General features: G+C 42.5%; 1 protein-coding gene across 1 annotated transcript; it reads right to left on the bottom strand.

Moving 5' to 3' along the window:
- Window positions 1–1,126: 1,126 nt before the first annotated feature.
- LOC306959904 (trace amine-associated receptor 4-like) lies at window positions 1,127–23,610 on the bottom strand (the record flags this gene model as incomplete). Its single annotated transcript, XM_079552160.1, has 3 exons — window positions 1,127–1,901; window positions 7,335–7,457; window positions 23,342–23,610. The coding sequence occupies 3 exons, from the start codon at window positions 23,608–23,610 to the stop codon at window positions 1,127–1,129; spliced, it is 1,167 nt and encodes a 388-aa protein (XP_079408286.1).
- Window positions 23,611–25,738: the final 2,128 nt, after the last annotated feature.

Here is a 25,738-nt window from a genome sequence, read left to right on the forward strand (position 1 = left end):
AAACAGCTTTTTCATTATTTCTGTCGTAAGAGAGAAACAAAGAGAAAAAAAAAAGGAATAAAAATGTCATGTCACGTCATGTTTGCGCTGCAGCTGAAGATGGAGCTCGTTGCAACTTATTCTGGTTGTTTTTCTGTGACTGTCTCTGATGGATGTTTGGTGAACCTTCGCCTGAATCAAAGTGGATTAACTTTTATAACCAACGCGAGTCACATAATGTAAACAGCGATGGACCAGAGCGGTGAGTCAATCCAAACGTGGGTTAGCTTGTGTGTTAGCATATTAGCTTGTGTGTTAGCATATTAGCTTGTGTGTGTTAGCCATTTATGAAGCTGTGTTGCAGATGTCAACTCCGTATAACTGCATCGTGAAGTAACTTCACTTATTGCTGTTTATTTATATTACGGTAAAGTATGTGTGGAGAGAGGGGGCGGAGTTAACTGAATCGAAGCGTTGTGTCTTCCGGGTCTGAAAAATACCTCCAGAAAACACTTATGTTTATCACAAAAATGAGTGCTCAATAGCGGTAGAGGTACAATCATTCATATAAATGCCTATACTTAACTTTGGAATGGCTAAAATAGCATTATATAGATCCTTTAACTGGGCTTAACCTGAAAACTAATCATCCCAGGTCTCTGAGATTAATGTCAGTGATTCATAGAGCCCCGAGACACGACGCCATCCATGAGTTTCATTAATATTTTTTTTTTTTTTTTTTACCTTTTTGACACAAAAATGCAATTTCCATAATCATTTGGAACGCAGTGTATAGCCACGTCCTGCCTATACAGTTAAATAATGTCACACTTCTGGGGTTTGTGGCTTGTCATGGGTGGACAAGCTAACAGGGGGTATTGTAAGGGTCACCTTCACATAGTTTAAATGTCTACGAAAATGAAGCGCCTGGAATATTGTAATGTAACAGGCCGCTTCCAGAAAGCTCAGTGGCATTATTACGGTTGTATCTGAAAGGTGCTCTTATAAGAAGCACATCCCAACAACACTGTTCACACACTCTTTGAGACACATGATTCTGAGCAAATGATGAGCATTTTTCCCCATTGAGCCCATCCTACTTTGTATTGAGATAGCAAGTCACTGTAAGCTCTGAAAACACAACGCTTCAGAGGATCACAGGCTCGGAGCGCAGTATCTTCAGAGTGAGGATTACTCTGAAAGCCTTTCTGAATTGTGGGTAGATGAGGACATAAAGCAGTGGGTTTACGGCGCTGTTAAGAAAGCTCATTAGCGCAGCCACCATGAAGGCAACACTTGAGGCGTCTACCGTGTCCCCGGAGTACGCCATGACGTAGAACGGAGTGTAACAAACCATGTAACATACCACCACACTACCCAGGTTTCTGGCTGCTTTCAGTTCTGATCTCTGCTTCACTTGAGAGGTTAACGGATTGGAAGGTGTTTCTTTCATTTTTATAATGACCACTCTGAATATGTGGATGTAGAGAATCAAAATGATACCAAAGGGGATCACCCAAGACAAAAGGATGCCCACTGTGACAGAAGCTGAGACCTGGCACAGTCCCAGGCAGTCGGCTTGTCCCTCAAGGTTAAAAAGATCACAGGTCATAAACGGGTTGAAAAGAGTGTAAGTCCAGGCGAGGCAGATGCCGAGGTTGACTCTGCAGTGGGACATGTGACTTTGGTAGTGCATCGGGTTCACGACCGCGATGTAACGATCGACCGAGATGAGGACCATGAAGCTCACAGACGCCTGGACAATCGTGGTCCCGAAGTAGAAATACAGGCTACACGCAGCCCCGCCCCAAACCCAGCAGACTCCCGAGGTCTGGGCCGTGATCGGGATGAGGACCAGGCCCACCAGGAAGTCGGAGACGGCCAGAGACAGGAGGATGAGGTGAGTGGGGGACTGCAGCTGTCTGTGGAGAGTACGGACACGAGACGTCAGATACAATCAAGAGGTTAAATTCGCTTCAGCGTCTGCTACTTCAGTTACTAAGTACAAGTACTACAGTGCCTCTCGAAAGTATTCATACACCTTGGACTTTTGCACATTTTGTCATGTTTACAACCCTAAACATAAAGATTTTATTTTGATTATTTTACTGAACGTTCACACACAAGTAACAGACAACTGTGAAGTGAAAGCAAAATGATACCTGATTCTGTTATTTTTCAAAAAATAGAAAAGTGAAAAGTGGGGCGTGCATAAGTATTCATACAGCATTTTCTGAGTGCATTAAATTGCCTTTAAAACATTCCTCATGACTCCAGAATGTTCACACCTTGGCCTAACGGTTAAATAGAGGCACCTGTGTGTAATCTACTGTCAGTTTAATTTCAGCTGTTCTTTTAGGCCCTCAGAGCTGTGGTCGGAGTGTGTTGGTCACTAAACAACATCATGAAGGTCAAGGAGCACCAGAGAGGTCAGGGATAAAGCTGTAGAGAAGTTTAAAGCAGCCTTAAGTTATACAAAGATTTCCCAAGATTTAAACATCTCCCGAAGCAACTGTTCAATCCATCATTCAGAAATGGAAAGAGTAAAGCACCACTGCCAACTTACCAAGAAACGGTCGTTCACCTAAACTATCAGACCGAACAAGGAGGACACTGGTGAGAAAGGCAACCAAGTGCCCCAAGATAACTCTGGAGGAGCTGTGAAGTCCTGCCGCTGAGCTGGGGGAATCTGTACATGGGACAACTATAAGTCGTATCTACACAAATCTGGCCTTCATGGACGAGTGGAAGAAGAAAGACATTATTGAAAGGAGGCCTTAAGAAATCCTGTTTGAAGTTTGCTAGAAGTCATATGGAGGACACAGCTCCATGTGGAAGAAGGAGCTTTGGTCAGATGAGACAAAAATTGAACTTTTTGGCCCAAATGCAAAACTTTATGTATGGAGCAAACCTAACACTGCTCATCGTCCTGAGTGCACCATCCCCAGTGTCAAATATACGGGGGGGCTGCTTTTCCTCAGCGGGGACTGGAGTCAGCAAGAGAACTGAGGCTGGGGCGGAGATTCACCTTCAGCAGGACAATGACCCTAAACACAAAGATAAATCTTCAATGGAATGGTTCAATAAAAACATATTAATGTGTTAGAATGGCCCAGTCAAAGTCCTGACCTAAATCCTATTGAAAATCTGTGGAATAATCTGAAAACTGCTGTTCACAAACGCTCTCCTTCTAATGTGACAGAGCTTGAGTTGTTTTGTAAAGATGAATGGGCTAAAATGTCAGTCTCTACATGTGCAAATCTTGTAGAGTCAAACCCCAAAAGACTTTCTGCTGTTATTAGAGCAAAAGGGGGTTCCACAAAGTATTCACTCATGCTGTATGAATACTTATGCACGCCCCACTTTTCACTTTTCTATTTTTTGAAAAATAACAGAATCATGTATCATTTTGCTTTCACTTCACAGTTGTCTGTTACTTGTGTGTGAACGTTCAGTAAAAAAATAAAAATAAAATCTTTATGTTTAGGGTTGTAAACATGAAAAAATGTGCAAACGTTCAAGGTGTATGAATACTTTCGAGAGGCACTGTATTTAACAAAGCATTTGATCCATGAAAGTAGTGCAGAAAATATTTTAAGTAAGTCCATACCAGGGCTTGTTACGTTTTTACAATAAATCAATATAATCATTTTGGGGGAAATGGAGGTAAATTGTGGTAAAAATAAGGAAAAAAATACATCATATAAACTTTATTTCACTTCTCTAATATTTGTAATTAAAAGGCCAAAAATTGGACCCAAAGGTACAGTTTAAAGTTCCAGCCCTTGTCGATACCAAACGATGGATTATTGTAATTAAATAGCAACGCTTTATAATGAGGAGACATGAATTCGGTTGATCTTGCCGTGCCGGAAATATAACGGGTCTTGGTGAGTGTTTGTTATGCTATTAGCATTTAGCCTTTCCTCCGGTATAAACAATATTTTTTCTTTTTTTTTTTTTACCTTTTTGACACAAAAATGCAATTTCCATAATAATTTGGAACGCAGTGTATAGCCACGTCCTGCCTATACAGTTAAATAATGTCACACTTCTGGGGTTTGTGGCTTGACAAATGCCTTTAGCCAATGTTTACAGTGAGTAACATGGGGTTTTCCTATTTATTCTACCGCTTTAAATGGGATGATTTGGGAATTATTATGATTTTTGTGTACACATGAATGAGTTATGAAGTTATGATAGTAACTAGCTAGTGATTTTTGATTGATACTGACATGGTCCTGTTCACGTTGTGCAGGCCAGGTTTCATATTACTATTACTTCTTTTGTTATCTATGCTTTAAATCACCAATGCATATATGGTACCATCACCAAAAGAACCCTATGTCTCATGTTCATTATTGGGCCACTACCTCCGAGAGCTGGGCCTAGCCTTCCAATCTAGCCTAACATCAATCCGAACCACGATATCCGTAGTATTTAGCCTGGGTATATGCTACAAATTCATGAGAGTTCACGATGAAACACTCATAATGAACACAGTTAATTCAGACAGAATGAACTCATTAAGGATGTGATTCATCTATAATGATCATGATCAACTCTTGGACCACGTTTTGTGTAAACTTACAACTAGAATGTCATGATGAGTTCATTATGAACTGAAGCGCTGCGGCTTTGATAAAGTGTAGAAACATACGGACAAATAGGTTGGGGGTTAGAATCAAGGCTCCCACATGTGCTCACTGCCGTTGTGTCTCTGGGCAAGACACCTCGCCCACCTTGCCTGTGAGAATGTAGTGTAAGAGTGTGCTGGTCGGAAGGGAAATTCTGTCAGTCTACCCCAGGGCAGCTGTGGCCACAACAGTGGTTTACTACCACTGAGTGTGGAGTGAATGACGAATGTCTTTGAGTGTCCAGAAAACGATATGTAAAATCCTATTATTATTATTATTATTATTATTATGCTGATTGAGCATGCAGCTGTTAGCCTATGTTCAAAAGTATCTAAAAACGTAGTTTTCTTTTGTTTGATAAATGAATAAAGTTGTGAATGTTGATTTAAACTCTCCTTTGTGAATAATCTCTCTCCTAAAGCTGGTTCTGGATCTATTAAGTTCTCAAAGCTGCAACGCTTCATCTTCATTCATAATAAAGTCATGACAACAAAGAATCATGATCATGATTAACTTATCATGAATGAGTTGCTGAATGATCGTAGGGTCGCTGGGGGGCTGTTGGATGGGGCTCAGACCCCGACTCTTTAATAAACACACCAGAATCACGTTTAATGTAGTAAATGTCGACACAGCTGCTGTGGAGATAATAATGACAATAAGGGAGTAACAAGATCAAAAACATCTACATAATAATGTTAATAATGATGATTCTATTGAACCTATAATTACATTATAGATTAAAAATCTAATGAACATATGGTTAACCCACCATTACTAGAATACACTGTTTCTGGTCATATCAGTGATGTCAGGGATGATGGTTTTACTAACAGCTGTAAAAAGACTAAATAACCAACTTACCACTTACAAACTGACTTTGACGTTGTTTTACTTGGATCAATATATTCCTGCTCACCACGGTCTAGTCGTATGCAGGATGTTGTGATGACATTATCCTTCATGACATGATGCCTAATGGAGGAACTTCTTCATACAGACGTGGTCATGCTGCTTGTACTATAGATGTAGAACTCAATGTACTTTATCTTTATATTTGTGACAATATACGTTTGATGTGGACACGGCTACAAACTGTGACCAGGTCAAATGCTGCAAACTGTGAGGTCTATATCACTGACTGTGTTGTTGAAAATGTCATTATAAAAGGAAACTGTGATTCATCATCAGGTACACGCTGGTGTGTGCCTGGGTATGAAAAAGGTTTATATTCTTATGGTAACTTTATCAATGTAATGTAATGTAATGTAATGTAATGTAATGTAATCCAAATGTGAAGTGCACGAGTCCTGAGAGGACTGAATATGGGGAGGCCCACATGAGCTTCAGCTTCAGCTCCTTTAGAGCTTCCATTGACGTCTGTAACTGAATGAACGGCTCAAATAAACTAAACTAACGGTGTCATGTACCCGTATTATAAAGCGTTACCATCAATCCTACAATACCAGGATCGTAGCAAATACATATGAAGACAAAATAAAAGAGTGCATACCGGCTAACTAGTTTAAGCATGTATAATCTATACTGTGGAAAACAGCGTGTATATTATACAGTATTTAAAAACAAGGATATCATTCATTGTGTTAAAATGAGTAAATCTACAACATATTGAAATTGAAATCATTGTAATAAATGCTACATTAACTTTAACCTGAGATTTTAGCAGCAAATACAGTTTTAAAAGTTTGATCAAACCTGGACTGATTCAATAGTTTCATATGTTTCGCCTGAACATTGGCATAAGAAGATACATTTGTTAGTAAAGCATTTTCAAAACACGATCAAACCTAGGGCAGATTATGGATTATTATCCGAAAAAGGTTAGTTCAGATGTGTCATGTGGAATTAAAACATCAGCCATGATCTGCATTCAGTGAATCAGATTGAAAACAAACCTCTAGAATAAACATGTGACTCTTTATGTTGGTGAAGTGACAGTAAAAGCTGCAGCACAGTCACAGTTTGGTTCAGTTTTACAATTCACTGCACAAAGCTTTTACATTTATCATCAGAAAGGTTTGAAAAAAACAAGCTGTAAATGTTTGAAATCCAGGTTCAGCTCAAAGCAAACACGTCGAGGAAGAGCAACGTGTGAGAAAAGACGGAAACATGAGCTGCTAAACCCCCGAGCTTCAGAACGACAGCGGGAAATGACACAATAATCCACAAACTCTGATGTTCACGGTGTCGTTATGTCAGACAAATATACTCCCACAGCATTAAATAAGTCACAGTTATTATCAAAGTGTGAAATGACTCTGTAAAAGTTTTAAAATCAGGATTCAAAGGCAGACAGACACGTGAGAAAAAACTGAAACATGACCCGAGCGAGTGACAGAGAATCCCAGACCGAACCAAAGCCCTGAATCCCAGGGTTTTAGAAACAGCCCCACACACAGACAAAGGGCTTCGTTTGAACCTGTGGGCACAAGGCAAATAAAAGCAAGAAAAGTCAGCGTTAGAGAAACACAGATGAGGAAGAAGTGCAGATGAAACGACAGGCTGTTAAAGTGAGTACAGCAGGTTCATTCACAGACATTTAGACACATCCAGGAGCTTCAACATCGGACAGACTGAAATATGAGCTGCCCCGGGAACATGAGACGCCCAAACAACCGAGCGAACAAACCCCCGATCAAAGCCATCATTCAACCTGCACTTTCACCACACCCCCAAAGCCTTTCCCCCCGTATGGACCTAAAGCAGGCGATGGAGAGGATGACCAGCATGTTGAGGCCGGTGACCAGGGCAGAGAGGCCGCCCAGGACCAGGCTGTTGAGCAGCTGTTGGTCTGCGTCTGGTCTGGGCACACGACACGACCTGTTAGAGTCAGGAAAGCACCGGACAGTCTGGTCCATGCCCCCTCCAGGGCCGACTGAGGAGAGGGAGGAGCGGGACGGCGCTAATATCCAGCTTTACGACTCTCCAGATGCTCCTGAACTCCCCACGGAGGGAGAGAGAGGCGTCAGGATCAAAAACAAACTCTCCGTCATCTGTCAAAACAACCACGTCAATCACTTTTACATTAACTATTGTAATTTCATTGTTGTAAATATTCTAAAAACATGGTTAGATTAAAATACTTATAACCAATACTTACCTGTTTTACTTACCCCTGTGTCATGTGACCAGCTAAACTATTAACGCTCACCTGAGGCTAATCTAGTGCTTACCTAATTTATCGAGGATGATTTAGTGAATAGTTGGTGAAAAGCCTTTCCGAATACAGTGCAAGAATTTACAACATTTACCGTATGCACAATTTAACATGACTTTTTATATTTGGAGTGAACTACGCCAACAGGTCAGTAACAACTTAAAGGGATATTTCAGGATTTGTGACAAAAAAACCCAAGGACACAAATGGCAATGTTTGGAGGCAGGGGCGGATCTAGAGGGGTGGCACCTAGTAAAGGTCCTTCCACCCCTAGTAAAGGTCCTGCCACCCCTAGTAAAGGTCCTGCCACCCCTAGTAAAGGTCCTGCCACCCCTAGTAGAGGTCCTGCCACCCCTAGTAGAGGTCCTGCCACCCCTAGTAAAGGTCCTGCCACCCCTAGTAGAGGTCCTGCCACCCCTAGTAGAGGTCCTGCCACCCCTAGTAAAGGTCCTCCCACCCCTAGTAGAGGTCCTGCCACCCCTAGTAAAGGTCCTGCCACCCCTAGTAAAGGTCCTGCCACCCCTAGTAAAGGTCCTGCCACCCCTAGTAAAGGTCCTGCCACCCATTGTCCTGTGGTGTCTCACATCTGCTCTAGAAGCTACTTGGGTGCTCACAGAGGCCTCACTCTCAGTTCTTACTTTTTTGACAGGACAAAGAACAACTTTAGACTTTAAATTGGCTACTTTTGTTTGTAAAGCCTGGATGAGGCGGCAGACTTGTTTATTTAAATACGTTTTTTTTTTTTTTATCGTGTATCGTGCCTACTGTCTGGCAACTGGTCCTTTTGTTGGTGTTATTGGTGTCTTATAAGCCCATTAGGGCTGGGCATGCAGTAGTATACAAGACACAATAATAATAAAAACTATTCATTCATTAATTTAGAGCTAAATAAGGATCCAGGTGCAACTTCTGTGGCTCAAAAGATGATGATTTTATTTTTTTCTATAACAAGAGTTTCAATTTTACCTGAGTTAGAAACCCCCACTTATATTATGAACAGTGCTACTGTTTGTTTAATTTTGGGGGGGCTCAGTCTGCATCTAAACGGAAAAATTACCTTGCAATCAAGCAAAACTTGCTCCCCGCTATAAACATTTGATATTATAAAATGTGTTGCCACCCCAGAAATGATCCCTGACCCCGTGATTTTTTTTCTAGATCCGCCCCATCTTGGAGGACTAACCGATGTTTTTGAAGAGGTTTCTCATGCAGGCTACTAGTTACCATCAGTGGCGGCTCCAGACAATTTTGATTGGGGGGGCAATGGGGGGTCCTGGTCATTTCAAGGGGGGTCTCATGAAAACCAACAAAATATAGTGGACACGGCTAATAACTGCATATTACTTAGGGCCAGGAATCGATTTTTACAAAATGTTTACAAATGAATTGCAAATCTAACTAATCGCCATTGCGATTGACTGCGGAATTGCGGGAAGCGAATGCAGAAATTGTATAAACTGTTCAAATTGCATAAATTGCTTAATGTGCATAATCTAATTTGCATAAACTGGTAAAATGCATAAAATGTCATGCTGCATAAACTGTATTCACCTTATTCCTCCCCGCCCACTTTTGCCTCTTTTTGCTTTGTCTCAGCACTTCCGTTGTCCAGACACTTCTGGTCGAGCGCGAAGCCCGTTCATTTAAACAGAGAACGAGGGAAAATATTCTCCGCTCAAATCTGATGTTTAGTCTTTTAACACTGTGAAGCGCTTTGTGACTCTGTGTCTGTGAAAGGCGCTATACAAATAAAGTTTACTTACTTACTTACTTACTTAGTCGATTGATTTGTGTAAAATGTCCAATGTTTGCAGTCAACACTGCACCGTTTCTCAGCGCGGCCGAAAAACGGCTTTGTTTTCGTGTAGTGGCTGATTTTATGTGGACTTCTCCAGCCCCATGTTAACACATAGGAGAAAAGGGGCGGGCACAATTCGGCGGCCCCCATGCGAGGCTCCGGAATAAGGTGGATAAACTGCATAAAGTGGTAAAATGCATGAATGGGTTAATTTGCATAAATTATGTAAATTGCATAAGCTCTTTAAAATTCCTAAATCCTAAATGGCATAAACTCTTAAGTTGCACAAACGGTTTAAAATGCATAAACTGGTTAAATCCCATAAAGTGGTTAATTTGCATAAATTGTTAATATTGGTAAATGGTCTCAACTTATACAGCGCTTTTCCACCTACATTAGGCACTCAAAGCGCTTTACAGCAAGGATCCACTCACCCATTCATGCTCTCATTCATACACCAATGTACGCAGACACTGGGGCAATGTGTGTGAAGTGTCTTGCCCAAGGACACGACAATGTGCACTTTCAGGAGGTGGGATTCGAACACCTCACCTTCCGATCATGAGACGACCCTCTCTACCATCTGCCACTCTCGCCCCTTTACAGTTTATTGCATAAACTGTTCAAATTGCATAAATTGGTTATATGCGAAAATCCCTATTAAGTTGCATAATAGTGCTTTAAAATGCATTAACTGTTAAAATACCATAAAGTGGTTAATTTGCATGATCTAATTTGCATAAAGTGGTAAAATGCATAAAAAGTCATGTTGCATAAACTGTATAAACTGCATTAAGTGGTAAAATGCATGAATGGGTTAATTTGCATAAATTATGTAAATTGCATAAACTCATAAATAAATAAATAAATTCATAAATCCTAAATGGCATAAACTCTTAAGTTGCATAAACGCTTTAAAATGCATAAAGTGGTTACTTTGCATAAATTATTAATATTGCATACACTTTTATATTCCATAAACTGGTCAAATTGTTGAAATGGCCTCAGTGCTTGATTGGCAGAAGCTGCACAAATGGCTGAAAGGCCTGGAGTCTCCCCCATTGGCTGGATTCCCCCATACACACCAATGCAAAAATTTCAAACTCTCGTATAAAAAAACTGGAAAACTGCAGAAGGCCAGTTTTTCTCAAAACCCACAAGTTGCAGAAGCTGAACATGCACAAAGTGCAGAAATAGCAGAAAATGCAGAAAAAAGTGCAGAAAAGCATGGATTTGCGGCAGCCCTATTATAAGTCAACGGGAAAAATCTCCGACATTTTGGCCGATTGCGGAAAAAACGTAAATTGCAGAAGTCCCAAAAGTAATAGCACCCTTCTCCTCAACATGCGGAACGTTTTGATGCATAACTTGCATAAATTGCACAAAGCATGAAGGTGCTGAAAGCTCTAGAAAATCGGGAAAAAGAATAATAATAAAGAACATGAAAACCTGCGGAAGAATTCCGCAGTCAATCAATTATAAATGCCTTCATGAACTGCCTAAAACCTCCTGACTAGAATTTACTTTCTTTGAAAAAGGCCAAAACATTTCTCTTCAGTCTGTGGGCCTGCCCTGCTGTGTTGGTCTTCAGCGAGGGTCACCAGTTCTATCACACTGAAAAGCAGGACTGTAACTTTAAGCTCTTTAACATTATGTGGTCATAATGCATTTGGTGGGAACAGGTCTCTATGGTAACGCTGAGGGGAGGGGCTGACTCGCTCTCTCATTTGGTCCATGTTGTGAAGAACTCAAACCAACAGAGTGATGAATGCGTGGTACCTGTGGTACCTGTCTCTTCCCTTCTGGTCAGGGCGCTCGTTCTGTGCGTATGAGCAGTAGCTGTGCAGTCAGAGCGCTGAGCTGCCTCTGTAAGCAGCAGCTGACCCGGGGCAGGCGGGCCAGGGTACAGGCTCAGCCCGGTCAAAGCAAAAGGTGGACATTGTGTCGGTCAGCGATAGTAACGAGTCTAAATGAACACAGACTTCCATCTGCCTGGTGCACTTTCATTAATGTTGCTGCAACTGCTTTCTGCCTCTGTCAGCCCCGCGCTCAGCGCATGTTGTAAACAGCGAGACATGCGCCACTCGTGGCGTTCACCGCATGGAAAGAAACGTGACAGTCACTGCGCACGAGAGACAGACACAGCAGAGCACATAGAGCCGCCCGCAGCAGCAGAGATCATCAGGCCCGTCATTTTCACGGAGGAGGGATTTATATGCATTTAATCAAGAAGGGGTTGGGGGGTCTAATGGGGGGTCAAGGCGTTTTTTGGGAGGGTCTTGAGACCCTCCAAGACCCCCCCTGGCGCCGCCGGTGGTTACCATATACATGCACTAGCCTAGCACTAGCCTACTAAACTCTTCAAATATAAGGACTGCATGAATTAATAAATTAAACAATCTCCAGAAATCAACAACACTGAATAACCAGGAAATGAGGCCCTGTGTCGAAACTCCTGAAATATCCCTTTGAGGTCCTGTATAACCTGTATAGTTTTGTTTCACTGCTTTATAAAACCAGTAAATAAACACATGCACATTAAATAACAGAGAGGAGGCACATTTAGCATCTACAAACAAACAGATTCTCACCGGCGGTCAGTCCAGAGTCTTTTAGTGAGTGTCGGGTCCTGCACAGCGTGTTTGAAAGTGCTTTTTGGACGTAGCGCCCCCTCACTCTGGTGAATATGCAGTGGGTGTTTTTATCGATCTGAGCAAGGCCTTTGACACCATAGACCATACAAGGCTTCTAAAGAAGATTGAAAGGTTCGGTGTCAGGGGACCTGCTCATGCCTGGCTGGAAAGTTATCTCAGCAACAGATACCAATATGTACATATACACAATGTCAACTCTGGAAGAAAACAAATTACACATGGGGTCCCACAAGGCTCTATTTTGGGTCGAAAATTGTTTTTAATGTATATCAATGATGTTTGTGAAGCTTTGGAAAACGTAAAATGTCTATTATATGTGGATGATACCAGCCTGTACTGCTCTGGAAAGGACCTGAAACAGCTCCTTTCTACAGTAGAAGACGAGCTCACAGTCCTAAAACAATGGGTTGATCTAAACAAACTCTCAATGAATCTAAGTAAAACAACATATATTATCTTTGGAAATAGAAAAATTAGTGATCATACAACTCTAAAAATAAATGATACAGAAATTGAACGAGTTCATGCATGTTCATTTTTAGGAGTTACCATTGTTGGAAAACTTGAATGGAAATCGCATACAAGTATATTAAAAACAAAATTAGCAAAAACAATTGCTGTAATTGGCGAAATGAAAACTGTACTCGACAAAAAATCTCTCCTAATACTGTATAACTCCCTCATACTTCCTTACCTAAATTATGGCCTGGAAATATGGGGAAACAATAACAAATCCAATGCTCATCCTATTTTCCTACTCCAAAAAAAGGCAATAAGAATTATCAATTCTATGCACCAACGAACCCTATATACACATATATAACAAATGTATGTATACATATTTGTTGGAATATTGAAATGTATGTTACTAACTCCAGATACATGCTTATTTCTCTTCTGTTTGACACTTGATATTGTTCATTATTAATGTTTGTGTTTTGTTTTTTCTCTGGTGGAAGTCTGTAAACTGGGTTAGGCGTAATAAGTTTTCACTTCAGCCTAAACCCTTTCGATCATGTTGTACACAAAGAATTGGAAATGTTTGTATAACGTTTAAAGGAATGAACTGACCGAATAAACTACTACTACTACTACTACTACTACTACTACTACTACTACTACTACTACTACTACTACTACTACTACTACTACCATTTACCTCACCTTGCCTTACTTACTTATAAATAACCTATTAAAAAACTAAACAAGAACCGAAATCCTTCAAAAGGGTTCATTTGCTCTACTGCCCCCTCATGTGGACAAACACATGTATTACATGCAGTGCATACGCGTGTATCACAAAGCAAATATAAAGCAGTTTGCTTTGGTAATAAACTGAACACATCTTATAAAATATAAAGTATAAAAGAGTGAGTGACAGGAGTGTCAGAAAAATGAAAATGAACATTACAGTTGGAAGCTGTAAACTGCCCCCACACCTGAGCTCTACTCAAAGGGTTTGGTGGCATCATGTCGACTTAGATCAGTATCAAATGTAGACATGATAAATGTAAATAGGACAGGGGTAGGCAACGTCAGGCCCGGGGGCCAAAACCGGCCCTCCATCATCAAACTCTGGCCTCAAGATGATTCTGAGAAATATTATGACCCAAATCAGCGATCAAATGCCTGTTAAAATACTCCTGAACATACCCTGTCAGAACATTTAAATTCTGACATGTTGATCTTATGCTAGAAATGTTAAAAATACTGTCAATTCCTTAAAATGTCTTAGCAGAGCACCTTTTTAGGCCATAATCCTAAAAGAATACTCTAAGAATACTAAGAAATTACTTAAATCTACTTGAATGAAGAGATTAAATCTAAAGATTGAGTGGATTTAGTCTGGCCTTAAAGCAGTCTCTTGGTCTTTTGACAATGAAGAAAACTGGCTCCACCGAGCAAACTTGCCGACCCCTGAAATAGTATTTCCTTTATAACTTTATATTTTCCTTTTAGTAACTGTTACTGCACATTATAGTAACTTAGAGTGATTCATATTGTAGTAGTTCTACATTTCCAGTCTCTTACTGTAAGTCACATTACAGTATCTCCAAAGACTTTACTGCGTTACTGTAATATTAATATACAGTATTACTAGTGTCACTTACTGTGTTACTGTAATATTAATATACAGTATTACTAGTGTCACTTACTGCGTTACTGTAATATTAATATACAGTATTACTAGTGTCACTTACTGCGTTACTGTAATATTAATATACAGTATTACTAGTGTCACTTACTGCGTTACTGTAATATTAATATACAGTATTACTAGTGTCGCTTACTGCGTTACTGTAATATTAATATACAGTATTACTAGTGTCCCTTACTGCGTTACTGTAATATTAATATACAGTATTACTAGTGTCACTTACTGCGTTACCTCGGTTACGGTCAAACCTACTGTAAACCTTTTCCAGTGTAGTTAAATGTGCTGCAAAGGAACAGAGCTGTGTCACAGTGGTCCTGCAGACTGGACACAGACTGTGGACGTCCATCAGACCCGTCTCCCTCTCATCACAGTCACAGGTTTAGATCCAGCACAGGCTCCAGCGGTGCCCAGTCCAGAGGAGGACCAACAACTCACTGAAAACTGCCCAGTGGCTGAGAAATAATCTATGATGAAACAAACAGAGAAGTTTGAAAAGTCTGATGTTTGGAAAAGTTACGTCAGCCTCAGAGTCGCTGCCCCCGGTGGCGCCGCCGTGTCACTGCCGTCCCGCTGAGAGTTTCCTGTTTACATGTTTCTACAGCGGCTAAAACGCACAAGGCCTAATTTACACCTTTGAAAAGTGTGAACGACTAAAGCTCATGATGAACATGAGGGAACTGTAACTAAGCGCCGTCTCTGAAGCCACTGATGCAAGTCCGGTCACATGACACACTTTGATCAAGTTACAAGTTTCCTTCAGTTCAGGATCATTGACTTTATAGGTTTGAATGATTTATCACTTAAATGTCATATTTCATTCATAATTCTAAAGGTTGTTCATTTGAAAGGTTTTCTGTTTCCTCTCCCTCATCATTTTAGTTCAATAAACTGAAATAAAGGCAAGAAATGGAGCCAAATCCCACCACAGCACGAAGTACCAACAGCTACCTCATAATAAATACTTACTTACCCCTCTCTAACTGAATACGCCGCTGACCTTTGACCTCCGGGTCCGGACACTGAGCTGCTTCATTACAAAGGTGGACGACACTTTCAGCCTCTCGCCGCTTTGACCATTTGGCCGGCGTCGCCATTTTAGCCAGTGGTTCGACCAAAGCCTCTGAAGGTGCGGATCTGGACCCGGGTCGGCCCATCGGGAACCCCGGACCTAAACCGGCTCCAAACATAGACACTCAGTGATGAGGAACATGCTCCTCACGATCCTCCAGAGCCACAGTTCCACTTTACAGTCGCTTTTAAAGGCAGAGCTCTGAGTTTGGACGTGAGCCTCATGTTTGTCCCTGTCGTCAAGGCAACGCAGGGACGTCGAGCTAAGTCCACTTTGTTGTCCCTCTAGTGACCCTGTGACTGACCCTTCCTCCTGTGTCTCTGGGTGACCCCTGTGACTGACCCTTCCTCCTGTGTCTCTGAGTGACCCCTGTGACTGACCCTTCCTCCTGTGACTCTGAGTGACCCCTGTGACTGACCCTTCCTCCTGTGTCTCTGGGTGACCCCTGTGACTGACCCTATATAGTTGATGACGAGCACGAAGCTCGTGCGGATCGTTGAGAGCTTTCCAAAAATGTAGAATATAACATCGTTGTGAAAGCAACAATATTGTTTTTGAAAAAAATATATTATTAGGCCCGAGCGGCCTGGCGTCGCAAGGGCCTATTGTAATCGCAACGCAGTGCGCGAAGCGCTGTCCCCATGTCAACCGTAAACTCACCGTGTAAAAGAGTGACAGTCCACAACGAAGGTGCATTATTGCATTAAAATGAATGGGGGTATGTAAGGGATGACGAGCGCACTTTGTCCGCGTTGCTGCTACTGTTAAACTCTTGCCGCGTCGGCCCCTACTGCGATACTTTGTCCGTGTTGCAGCTACTGCTAAACTCTGGCCACTACCAAAGGTGAATATATTATAACTCGCCACCTGCTGGACAGCCAAAGGTGAGTATATTCAAACTCGCCACCTGCTGGATCGATGGAGTTGAATCTGTTTCAGACACACTGGTTGCTGGAACTTCGGGGCACTTGTGGGGGGCAGTCATTTTCAAGAGGGGGCACACAAGGCACAGTTTGAGTAGCACTGAGCAAGGTGCCCAGATGCTACTGCTCCATGTTTAATGTGTTTCCGTTTTTTTTGTTTCCCAGGACTTGCAGTGGGACAGATGTGGCCTGCTGTGGGACAGATGTGGCCCTCTCAGATGCTGCTGATGTCCTGGTCGTCGTGGTCGCCTTCATCATGTGACGCTCCTCCACTAAACAGAATGTGAGTAACTGGTCGGTTAACCCTCGTTCTAGTGTTGTCACAATACTAACATTTCCAAATCAAATTTCAATACCACAGCATTGTTTATTTTTTTAAATTCTTTTCTGAAATCTCTAGATTAGTTGTAGACCATTCATCCCTTAACATTAGCAGTTAAAAGTAAATATACAGTCAACATTGATAGGGTAATTCTCGGACCATTTTATCGAATGATCAAAAGTAGGTGCATTGTTCTTGCTAACATGACCCAATATTCAGTTTGAGCTGCTGGGTTCAATGTGTGTGAAAAAGTAGCACTTTATAGTTCGGAAATTACAGTACTTTCATGTTGTTGAGAATATTAAGGGAAACTGGCTTCATTTCTGATACTAACTGCTCCATATAAAATGAGGAAACAAAACAAAAGAATTCTGCAGTTTCTATCCAAGCGCACGTTCAGCTTCAGTATTGGAATCCTACATTTCGACCAATGAATGTTTTTGGTTTCAGATTTTTATATGGGCTTTTTGAGAGAGATTCAGAGACATTTTGATAGAGGTAAAGGTCAACTTCTAAACTACACTGCTCAAAAAAACTTAGGGCACACTCAAAAAACACAATGTAACTCCAAGTCAGTCACATTTCTGGGATATCAGACTGTCCAGTTAGGAAGCCACGCTTATTGTGAATCAATTCCACTTGGTGTTGTGGAAATTAAACAGACACAGGTGGAAATGAGCGGCAATTAGCAAGATCACTCCAAAAGAGGAATGGTTTTGCAGGTGGTGACCACAGACCATTTCCCTGTCTTCATCCTTTGGACCGTATTTTTGGAACACTTTTGCATTTGTCCAGTGTTCTCACCACTAGAGGCATCATGAGGAGCATCTACAACCCACAGAAGTCGCTCAGGGAGTGATGCTCATCCAAAATGGCACGTCCATTCGTGTTGTGGCAAGAAGGTTTGCTGTGTCTCCCAGCGCAGTGTCCAGAGCATGGAGGAGATACCAGGAGACAGGCCAGTACACCAGGAGACCTGGGGGGGGCGACCGAGGCCAACAACCCAGCAGCAGGACCGCTATCTGCTCATTTGTGCACGGAGAAACAGGAGAAGCACTGCCCGAGCCCTACAAAATGACCTCCAGAGGGCCACAAATGTGCATGTTGGTCCTCAAACGGTCATGAGGGTGGTATGAGGGGGGTATGAGGGCGTTGGGCCGGTGCTTACTGCCCAACACCGTGCAGCCCGATTGGCATTTGCCCGAGAACACAGCGATTGGCAGATTGGCCAATGGTGCCCTGTGCTCTTCACGGATGAGAGCAGGTTCACCCTGAGCACATGTGACAGACGTGACAGAGTCTGGAGACGCCCTGGAGAACGTTCTGCTGCTGCAACATCATCCAGCATGACCGGTTTGGTGGTGGGTCAGTGATGGTCTGGGGAGGCATTTCATTGGAGGGCCGCACAGCCCTCCATGTGCGAGCCAGAGGTTCCCTGACTGGCATTGGGGACCGGGATGAGATCCTCAGACCTATTGTAAGACCATATGCTGGTGCTGTGGGCCCTGGGTTCCTTCTGATGCCTGATAATGCCAGGCCACATGTGGCAAGAGTGTGTCAGCAGGTCCTGCATGATGAAGGTATTGATGTTCTGGACTGGCCTGCCCGTTCCCCAGACTTAAATCCAATAGAGCACATCTGGGACATCATGTCTCGGTCCATCCATCAACGCCACGTCGCACCACAGACTGTCCAGGAGCTGACTGATGCTCTGATCCAGGTCTGGGAGGAGATCCCTCAGGAGGACATCCGTGGTCTCATCAGGAGCATGCCCAGGCGTTGTAGGGAGTGCATTCAGGCACGTGGAGGCCACACACACGACTGAGGATGATACAGACTCGTTTGGAGGAATTTCTACAGAATTTGGATCAACCAGTGACCTGATTTGTCACTTTGATTTTGTCTATAATTTTGGATCCAGACCTCCAGGGGCTGAGAATTTGATTTCCATTTCTCATTCTTATGTTATTTTGTTCTCAACACATTGCCCTACACTAGGAATAAAGATTTTCATCCGAAAAATCGAATTGATTGACATTTAGGATGCGTTTTTTGAGTGTGCCCTAAGTTTTTGTGAGCAGTGTAGTTAAACGCCAAAAGAGAACATGGTGTCAGCCTGTCTATTGTAGACAGTCATGGAATTCTTACCTGCCTCCACCTCAGTTTTAAACTTTAGGTTATTTTCAAATGTCGTGATGTCACGTGAATGCAATGGGTGTCCTTAACACTGAAATGCCACAAAGGGATTGCAAACAGTCATCCCTTGTTTATAAAGTACATTAGTCACTTTTTCAGCCTGAAAATCTGGCATTTTTTATTATCCCCTAACTTTTACTATCGGTTGTTGTTTTTTGACAGGTATCTGGTTCTAACCTGTTTTTTGCCTGTAGGAATCGTGTCGGCGTAAAGGCTCACAGAAGCACCTGAGACCTCGTGACCTCTATGGATTAATCATGAAATGAACACAGAGAAACTGCATCGTCGTATCCATCCCCCACTTGTGTTTTGACCATTCAAACCCGCCCAGAGCTCACCTTCAGCCAATCGGAGAGCCGGCTAAACTGCAAAAGCAGCCACTCAGGTAGAAGACCAGGTGGAACCAATTTTCATTCAACTGGAAGCTTCACATGATACGGACTTCCACTTTGCAAACCAAACAAACTGCCAAGCAACCAATGAAACACTCATCGGGTTCATACTGAACAGTTGAACTTCAGGACAGTCACAGCCCCGTCGTCCTTGGCCTCACCCTGATGGACTCCCCCACCTTCATTGTGGGCTTCTTTTGTGCCCTGAGCGCCACCATAACCCTGGACCTCCTTTGTATTTGTATTTGTATTTTATTTATTTAAAAGGGACAATGCATTTACACAAAGTACAGTATACTTAAAATGCAGGATTATAGCTCAAGCTAATTTCCATCCTCTGTCCCCAACCGGACCAGGCCCGGCTACACCACACACCACTCACTCTGCAAAGCATCAGTCAGTCCTTAACACTTGTTCTGCACATTCACCCCTGCACTCACTCGCATAGTCCTATTCCTTCTAAAACCCACACACTTTACATCTACACACACCCACATTCCCATACCCACAGACTTTGCTCCCGCACCCACCCACCATTCCCATACCCACAGACTTTGCTCCCGCACCCACCCACCATTCCCATACCCACAGACTTTGCTCCCGCACCCACCCACCATTCCCATACCCACACACTTTCGACCCGCACCCCCCCCCGCCTTCCCATACCCACATTTTTCACCCACAACCACCCACCTTCCCATACCCATATACTTTCCACCCGCCTTCCCATACCCACACACTTTCCACCCGCCTTCCCATACCCACACACTTTCCACCCACCTTCCCATACCCACACACTTTCCACCCGCCTTCCCATACCCACACACTTTCCACCCGCCTTCCCATACCCACACACTTTCCACCCGCCTTCCCATACCCACACACTTTCCACCCGCCCCCCATGCCCACACACCTTTCACCCACCCCCACCCGCCCTCCCATACCCACACACTTTCCACCCGCATCCACCCTCATTCCCATACCCACACCGACCCCCACCCTGCAACCAGCCCAGTCTCCTAAAAATGATAATAAAAGGTCACTTCTACCTAACATACACTCTCATACTACATATCAAATACTGTACAATGTCCAATGTTAAAACACATAAACATTTCTTTGTCAGAGTTCAGGTTATGCCAGGTTGTGTGGGCAGTTTTGATTGTCCAATAGCCATGACTTGAGTTGTTTGGTGAACGAGCTAATTGTAGGCATCTCTTTTATGCTCGGTGGTATAGTGTTCCAAGTTTGAGAGGCTCGGAAGGAGAATACTGCTTGTCCAAAGGCACTTTTTCGGAAAGGAATTGTACAATCACCTCTGGAACTTGCTCTTGTTGATCTGTTGTGATTCTTTTGAATAAATTCTTGTAATGGGGGTGGGGCTAGTCCTTTGAAGATTTTATATACAAGAATGGAGTCCACATATTTGATGAGGTTTTCCCAGCTCAATATCTCATACTTTTTTAGGATTTTACAATGATGGTATGTCTTTGGTTTTCTATCCAAGACCTTGAGCGCTTGCTTGTATGTCGTCTCGATAGGTTTCAGAGTGGTCTCACCTGCAAGCACCCAACTCGTCATACAGTACATCATGTGTGAAACAATCATGGCATTGAAATAAAGTTTAGCTGATTCAAGTGTTTTCTCTAATAAATCTAAAATTTGACAAGTTAAATTTCATTTTGTTCACTGTTTTTTTCACTTGTTGTTTAAATGAAAGTTTTGCGTCTACAATTACACCTAAATATTTAAATTCATGGACCGATTCAATTTGGGATCCCTGTATCAATACAGGAGGATTTGTATCTTCAGCAGAAGCAGTTTTTGAAAAAAACATGCTGACTGTTTTTGAGACGTTGAGTACAAGTTGTGACTTTTGCAGCCACTCTGAAACCTTCTGCATTGCTGACGACAGTTCTTGAGCTGCTTGATGTTTTGTTTTTGAGTGGACATAGATGATTGCATCATCTGCATACATCTGGCACTGTACATTGGGAGGGCAACTTTCAGGGAAATCATTTATATAAAGGCTGAATAATAATGGTGATAAGGCTGAACCTTGAGGTAGCCCTAGTCCATTGTTACGAGTTGTTGAAATAGAATTTTGCACTTTAACATACTGTTTTCTTTGACTCAGATAGGATTCCACCCACTGTACAGTGCGCAGTGAGAAATTAAAATGGGACAATTTATTGAGCAAGATCTGGTGGTTGACTGTGTCGAATGCTTTCTTGAGGTCAAGGAACACGGCTCCGACCACGCCACCCTTGTCAAGGCTGTATTTCATTTTTTCCAGAAGAAAGCATACGGCTGTTTCGGTGGAATAATGCTTTCGGAAGCCAAACTGCATTTGATGAAGGTTGAATGAGCTTTGATTTAAATGATTGATAAGTTGTTCTGCAACACATTTTTCTATCAATTTAGATGCCACTGGTAAGATGCTTATGGGTCTATAATTACAAGGTTCTGTCAGATCTCCCGATTTAAAGATCGGTGTAATCACTGAGATCTTCCAGTGGTCTGGGAATGTGCTTGTGTTTATTGAATCATTTATAAGGCTTGTAATTGGAGCGATAAGAGATTTGTTGTATGTTTTTATGAACATTGTGTTCATCCCAAATGCATCTTTGGCTCCAGAGTTATTCAGTCCACCGATGATCTTCTCAATTTTCATAAAAGATACTGGACACAGATCAAAAGCTGGTGCCTCAGCAATAGAAGGCACCATTGAAAGGCTGGTGTCTGCCATTGTCGATGCACTTGATGTAAGATTCTTAACAGAATCCAGAAAGTAGGAGTTCAGAACTTCTGCTATTTGTGTTGGATTATTGATCAAGTCATTATTAAATTTTAATTCCTTAATGTTATTCACTGAACTGAAACTTCCAGTCAGTTTCTTTATGTGTGTCCAGACCTCTTTTATATTGCATTTTGCATTTTTAATGGCATTAATGAAGAAGTTTGCTTTAGCGAATCTGACATCTTTTGTCACCTTGTTTCTTAGTGAGGTGAAGATTTGCCTATCAGTAGTTGTTTTAGTTTTAAGAGCAGTCTTAAGTGCCCTATCACGTTGCTTCATTAAAGCCCAAATTTCTTCATTTAGCCAAGGCAAGTGTTGTTTCTGAGGCCTATGTTTTACTATTTTTTGAAAGTGACTTATGGTTTCTTGGATTTTTTTTGTGAACACGTAGCACTTTTCATCAAGGTCTAAATGTTCTTGTGCAAGATGCTCAGGCCAATTTATTTCACTCAAGGCGGTTTCTAAGTTATTGGGTGAGGACCACTTTAACTGGGTGCATGTTAGATGTTTCTTTATGTAGAACATTACACCTCCACCCCTCCCCTCTGGCCGATCTTTTCTAAAGATGTTATATCCTGGTACATTCAATCCCGCAGTTGCAGAGTTTGCGTGTAACCAAGACTCAGTGATACATAAAAAATCAATACTGGATTCATTTAACAAATGGTGGATTTGCTCACATTTAGGCACAATGCTTCGAATGTTAATGTGTCCACCGAGTAAGCCTTTGGGTTTAGCTTTAGGGTTCCATAGTACACGGGCGTGGTTTAAGGTCTGGAAAAACCTGAGTTTAGCAGATTTAAAAATAACTTTCTTTCTCGCCAGATGTGAACTTTTACTGACCGCAGTTGTTGAGTATGACGTTTGTTTCTTCGAGGCATTCTTATCCGGCTGCTCAACGCTATACAATAGGTGTGAACCTATCCTCGGGCATGCCATGAGTGTACTGGGCTCCCCCGTAGATGTTAGCGCTGCTGCTCCCGGATCAGATGTATCCATCCTCGCACAGAGCCCTGTTGGGGCTTTGCCGACCAGGTGAGTGAGCGGTCCCACTGTAGGTATTATAGCTGGTGTTCCAGGATCCAGTGATTCCAGCTTTGCGCATGGTCCCGTTGGGATATCATCGGCCACACGCCTTGCGTTGTGTCGTACACTTGGTTCCACTGTAGATGTAAGCAGGGCCGCTCCAGGGTCAGTTATCTCCGGCCTGGCGCATGGTCCTGCCGAGGTGTTACCAAACAGCTGCTTCGCTCTGGTCCGAGTACGCGGTCCCGCTGTAGATGGCAACGCTGCTGCTTCGGGATCCACATCCAGCCTGACGCAAGGTCCCGCCGAGGTGCCACCAAACAGACGCCCCGGTCCGGCCCGAGTACGCGGTCCCGCTGCAGATGGCAACGCTGCTGCTCCGGGATCCGCCGTCATAGTCCATCATCTCCATCACCTCCATCGCTTTGCGGTGCAGAACATTGTGCGTGCAGTCTGGTGATTGGCTGCAGGCTCCCATCTGTCTCGGACCCGGGAGCTTGCAGCTCGGATCACACCCTGGACACTGTTTGACCCTCTCCCTATGGTCCAGAAGAACCTCCCGCCACATAAACATCAGACTCATGAACACTAAAGAACCTCTTACTGCCCATTTGCGAGGTCATATTTGTACTACATGGTTATATACACGTTTATCTGCTTTTTGTACATGTGTAAAAGCAAAAAGGTTGTGTTTTTTGTACCAGTGAGGTTTAATGTTTTTTCTAAACATTTCCCAAGTCCAAAGTATCTAAGGGGATGAGCCACAGCGGGCAAGAAAGATCAGACTCTGAAAAGCAACACCTAAGGCACCTAATTGTTCACTTAAAATGATAAAAAAAATAGATGCGTGAAAGGTAATTTGTTTTCATTATTTTGTTGACAGTTAAAACCTTGTCTTTAACCTGCATAGAAATCCTGGTACGAGGTTTACTATTTTGGATTGACTAAGACCAGTGTCTTTGAACACACAGCCTGCCCTGTTACTGTTTTAGGCTGTTTCATGTTACACCATTGAAGCCAATTTTCTTTTTCTGATTCTGAACTTTGTGCCAATTATTGCTTCACGTGGACAGAATCAGGAATTATCTCACGGCTCCAAACAGCTGTCACACATTAAAGTGGCCTCTAAGGAGCGTTTTTTAATGAACTACTTTCATAAACAAAGTGATTTAAGGGCCAAAGGGAGCGGACTAAAATGCCCTGACTTTGCTTCTTGTGTGGATAAAGTCACATCCATCCAACTCCGGACACGGCTGCATCATCCCAGAGCGAACACCAGAGGGCAGCAGGTTTGCTACATGTGTATATTTATACTTTCTGCACCAGCTCAGGCCTAACATGAGCAGCTAAAGCTCATAAAATCATAGTGTAGATGTTTAAACTAAATTCAACAAGAATGAGTAAAATGACACACCAAGAATATTACAACACATGTTTTACTCTCACTTTGTATGAGCTGAACTTAGATTCAAACCTAAAGATTTTTAATAAAACTCTTGATCGAACGTGAGGCTCGTCGTGGCAAATGTGGTCATCTTGTAGCGAGCCTAACCCCTATGCCACCAATAAAATAAACAGTTTGAATTATTAGGTTTTATCACTGTCCCAGGTTAAATAAATATCGGTCATGTGTTAAGGACAGAAATACTGTTTTAAAGAGGGAAACTGTTTTATTTGATATACAGTAGTCCTGGTTTAGTCCTAGTCTCACTCAGTCCAGTCCTCTTTTCAAACTGTGACAAACATAATTGCATTTAAACAATCAGTTATGTCCAAACTCCTGCTCACATTTCAAACATCCCAAAACCAAGCGACGGCAGCATTTTGAGAAGACTGAAGGTTTCGTCATCGCTAACGTCCGTAAACGGAGAAATGGAGGAGGCCAAAGGAATGGCTTTGTGCTCTTTAGATGCAGCTAGAACGAGAGGGAGACTTTTGTAGCCGGTCTCTGCTCAATCTGGATGAGAATAATAAAGAATACGATCAACTTGTGCCGCTATGACAAGGTCCAGCCCAAACTAAAGGAGAGAAGACGATGACACATGAGTAAATGAAAACATCAGAGCGAGGTCCGAGCTCAACATGAACATAAATACTAAAGATGAAAATAAATGCACAATATTAACAAAAGGACTCTTAAAACATTTGATTACAATCGATGACTGACCTCTTCCCAATGTCCGATTTGCAAAGGGAAGAGGCAGGTCAAAGGTCACACAGCGCTATGTGTGGATGCGGGCTCAGGGTTAGCATTGTTAGCATGTTTGTTAGGGGCTTTTTTAGGTCTCATACCGGTCCGCTTCCTTGATCCTTCACCTCCACCATGATCCAACGTTCTTACTATGAGAAAACCTGTTAAAGTGCAAGCTGCCTGTATTTTTCCTTACGTTTGGCCATTCTAGGCTGTGTCCGAAACCATCAAATCATAACCTCTATGTCCTAACCCGAGCTCCTGATCCTTAACCTTTCATGGGGTCGACTGTTAGATCTCTATGCAGTTAGTGATCTTTTGCTTTAGCAGCATTTTCTCAATTTGACCGTCCTTACCCAGGAGAAGGGAAAGTGACATCACCAACATCTGCTGTTCTTCTTCTTTAAGGTGGTGC

This window comes from Gobius niger (assembly GCF_951799975.1).
Source record: "Gobius niger genome assembly, chromosome: 2".
Lineage (NCBI taxonomy): Eukaryota > Metazoa > Chordata > Actinopteri > Gobiiformes > Gobiidae > Gobius > Gobius niger.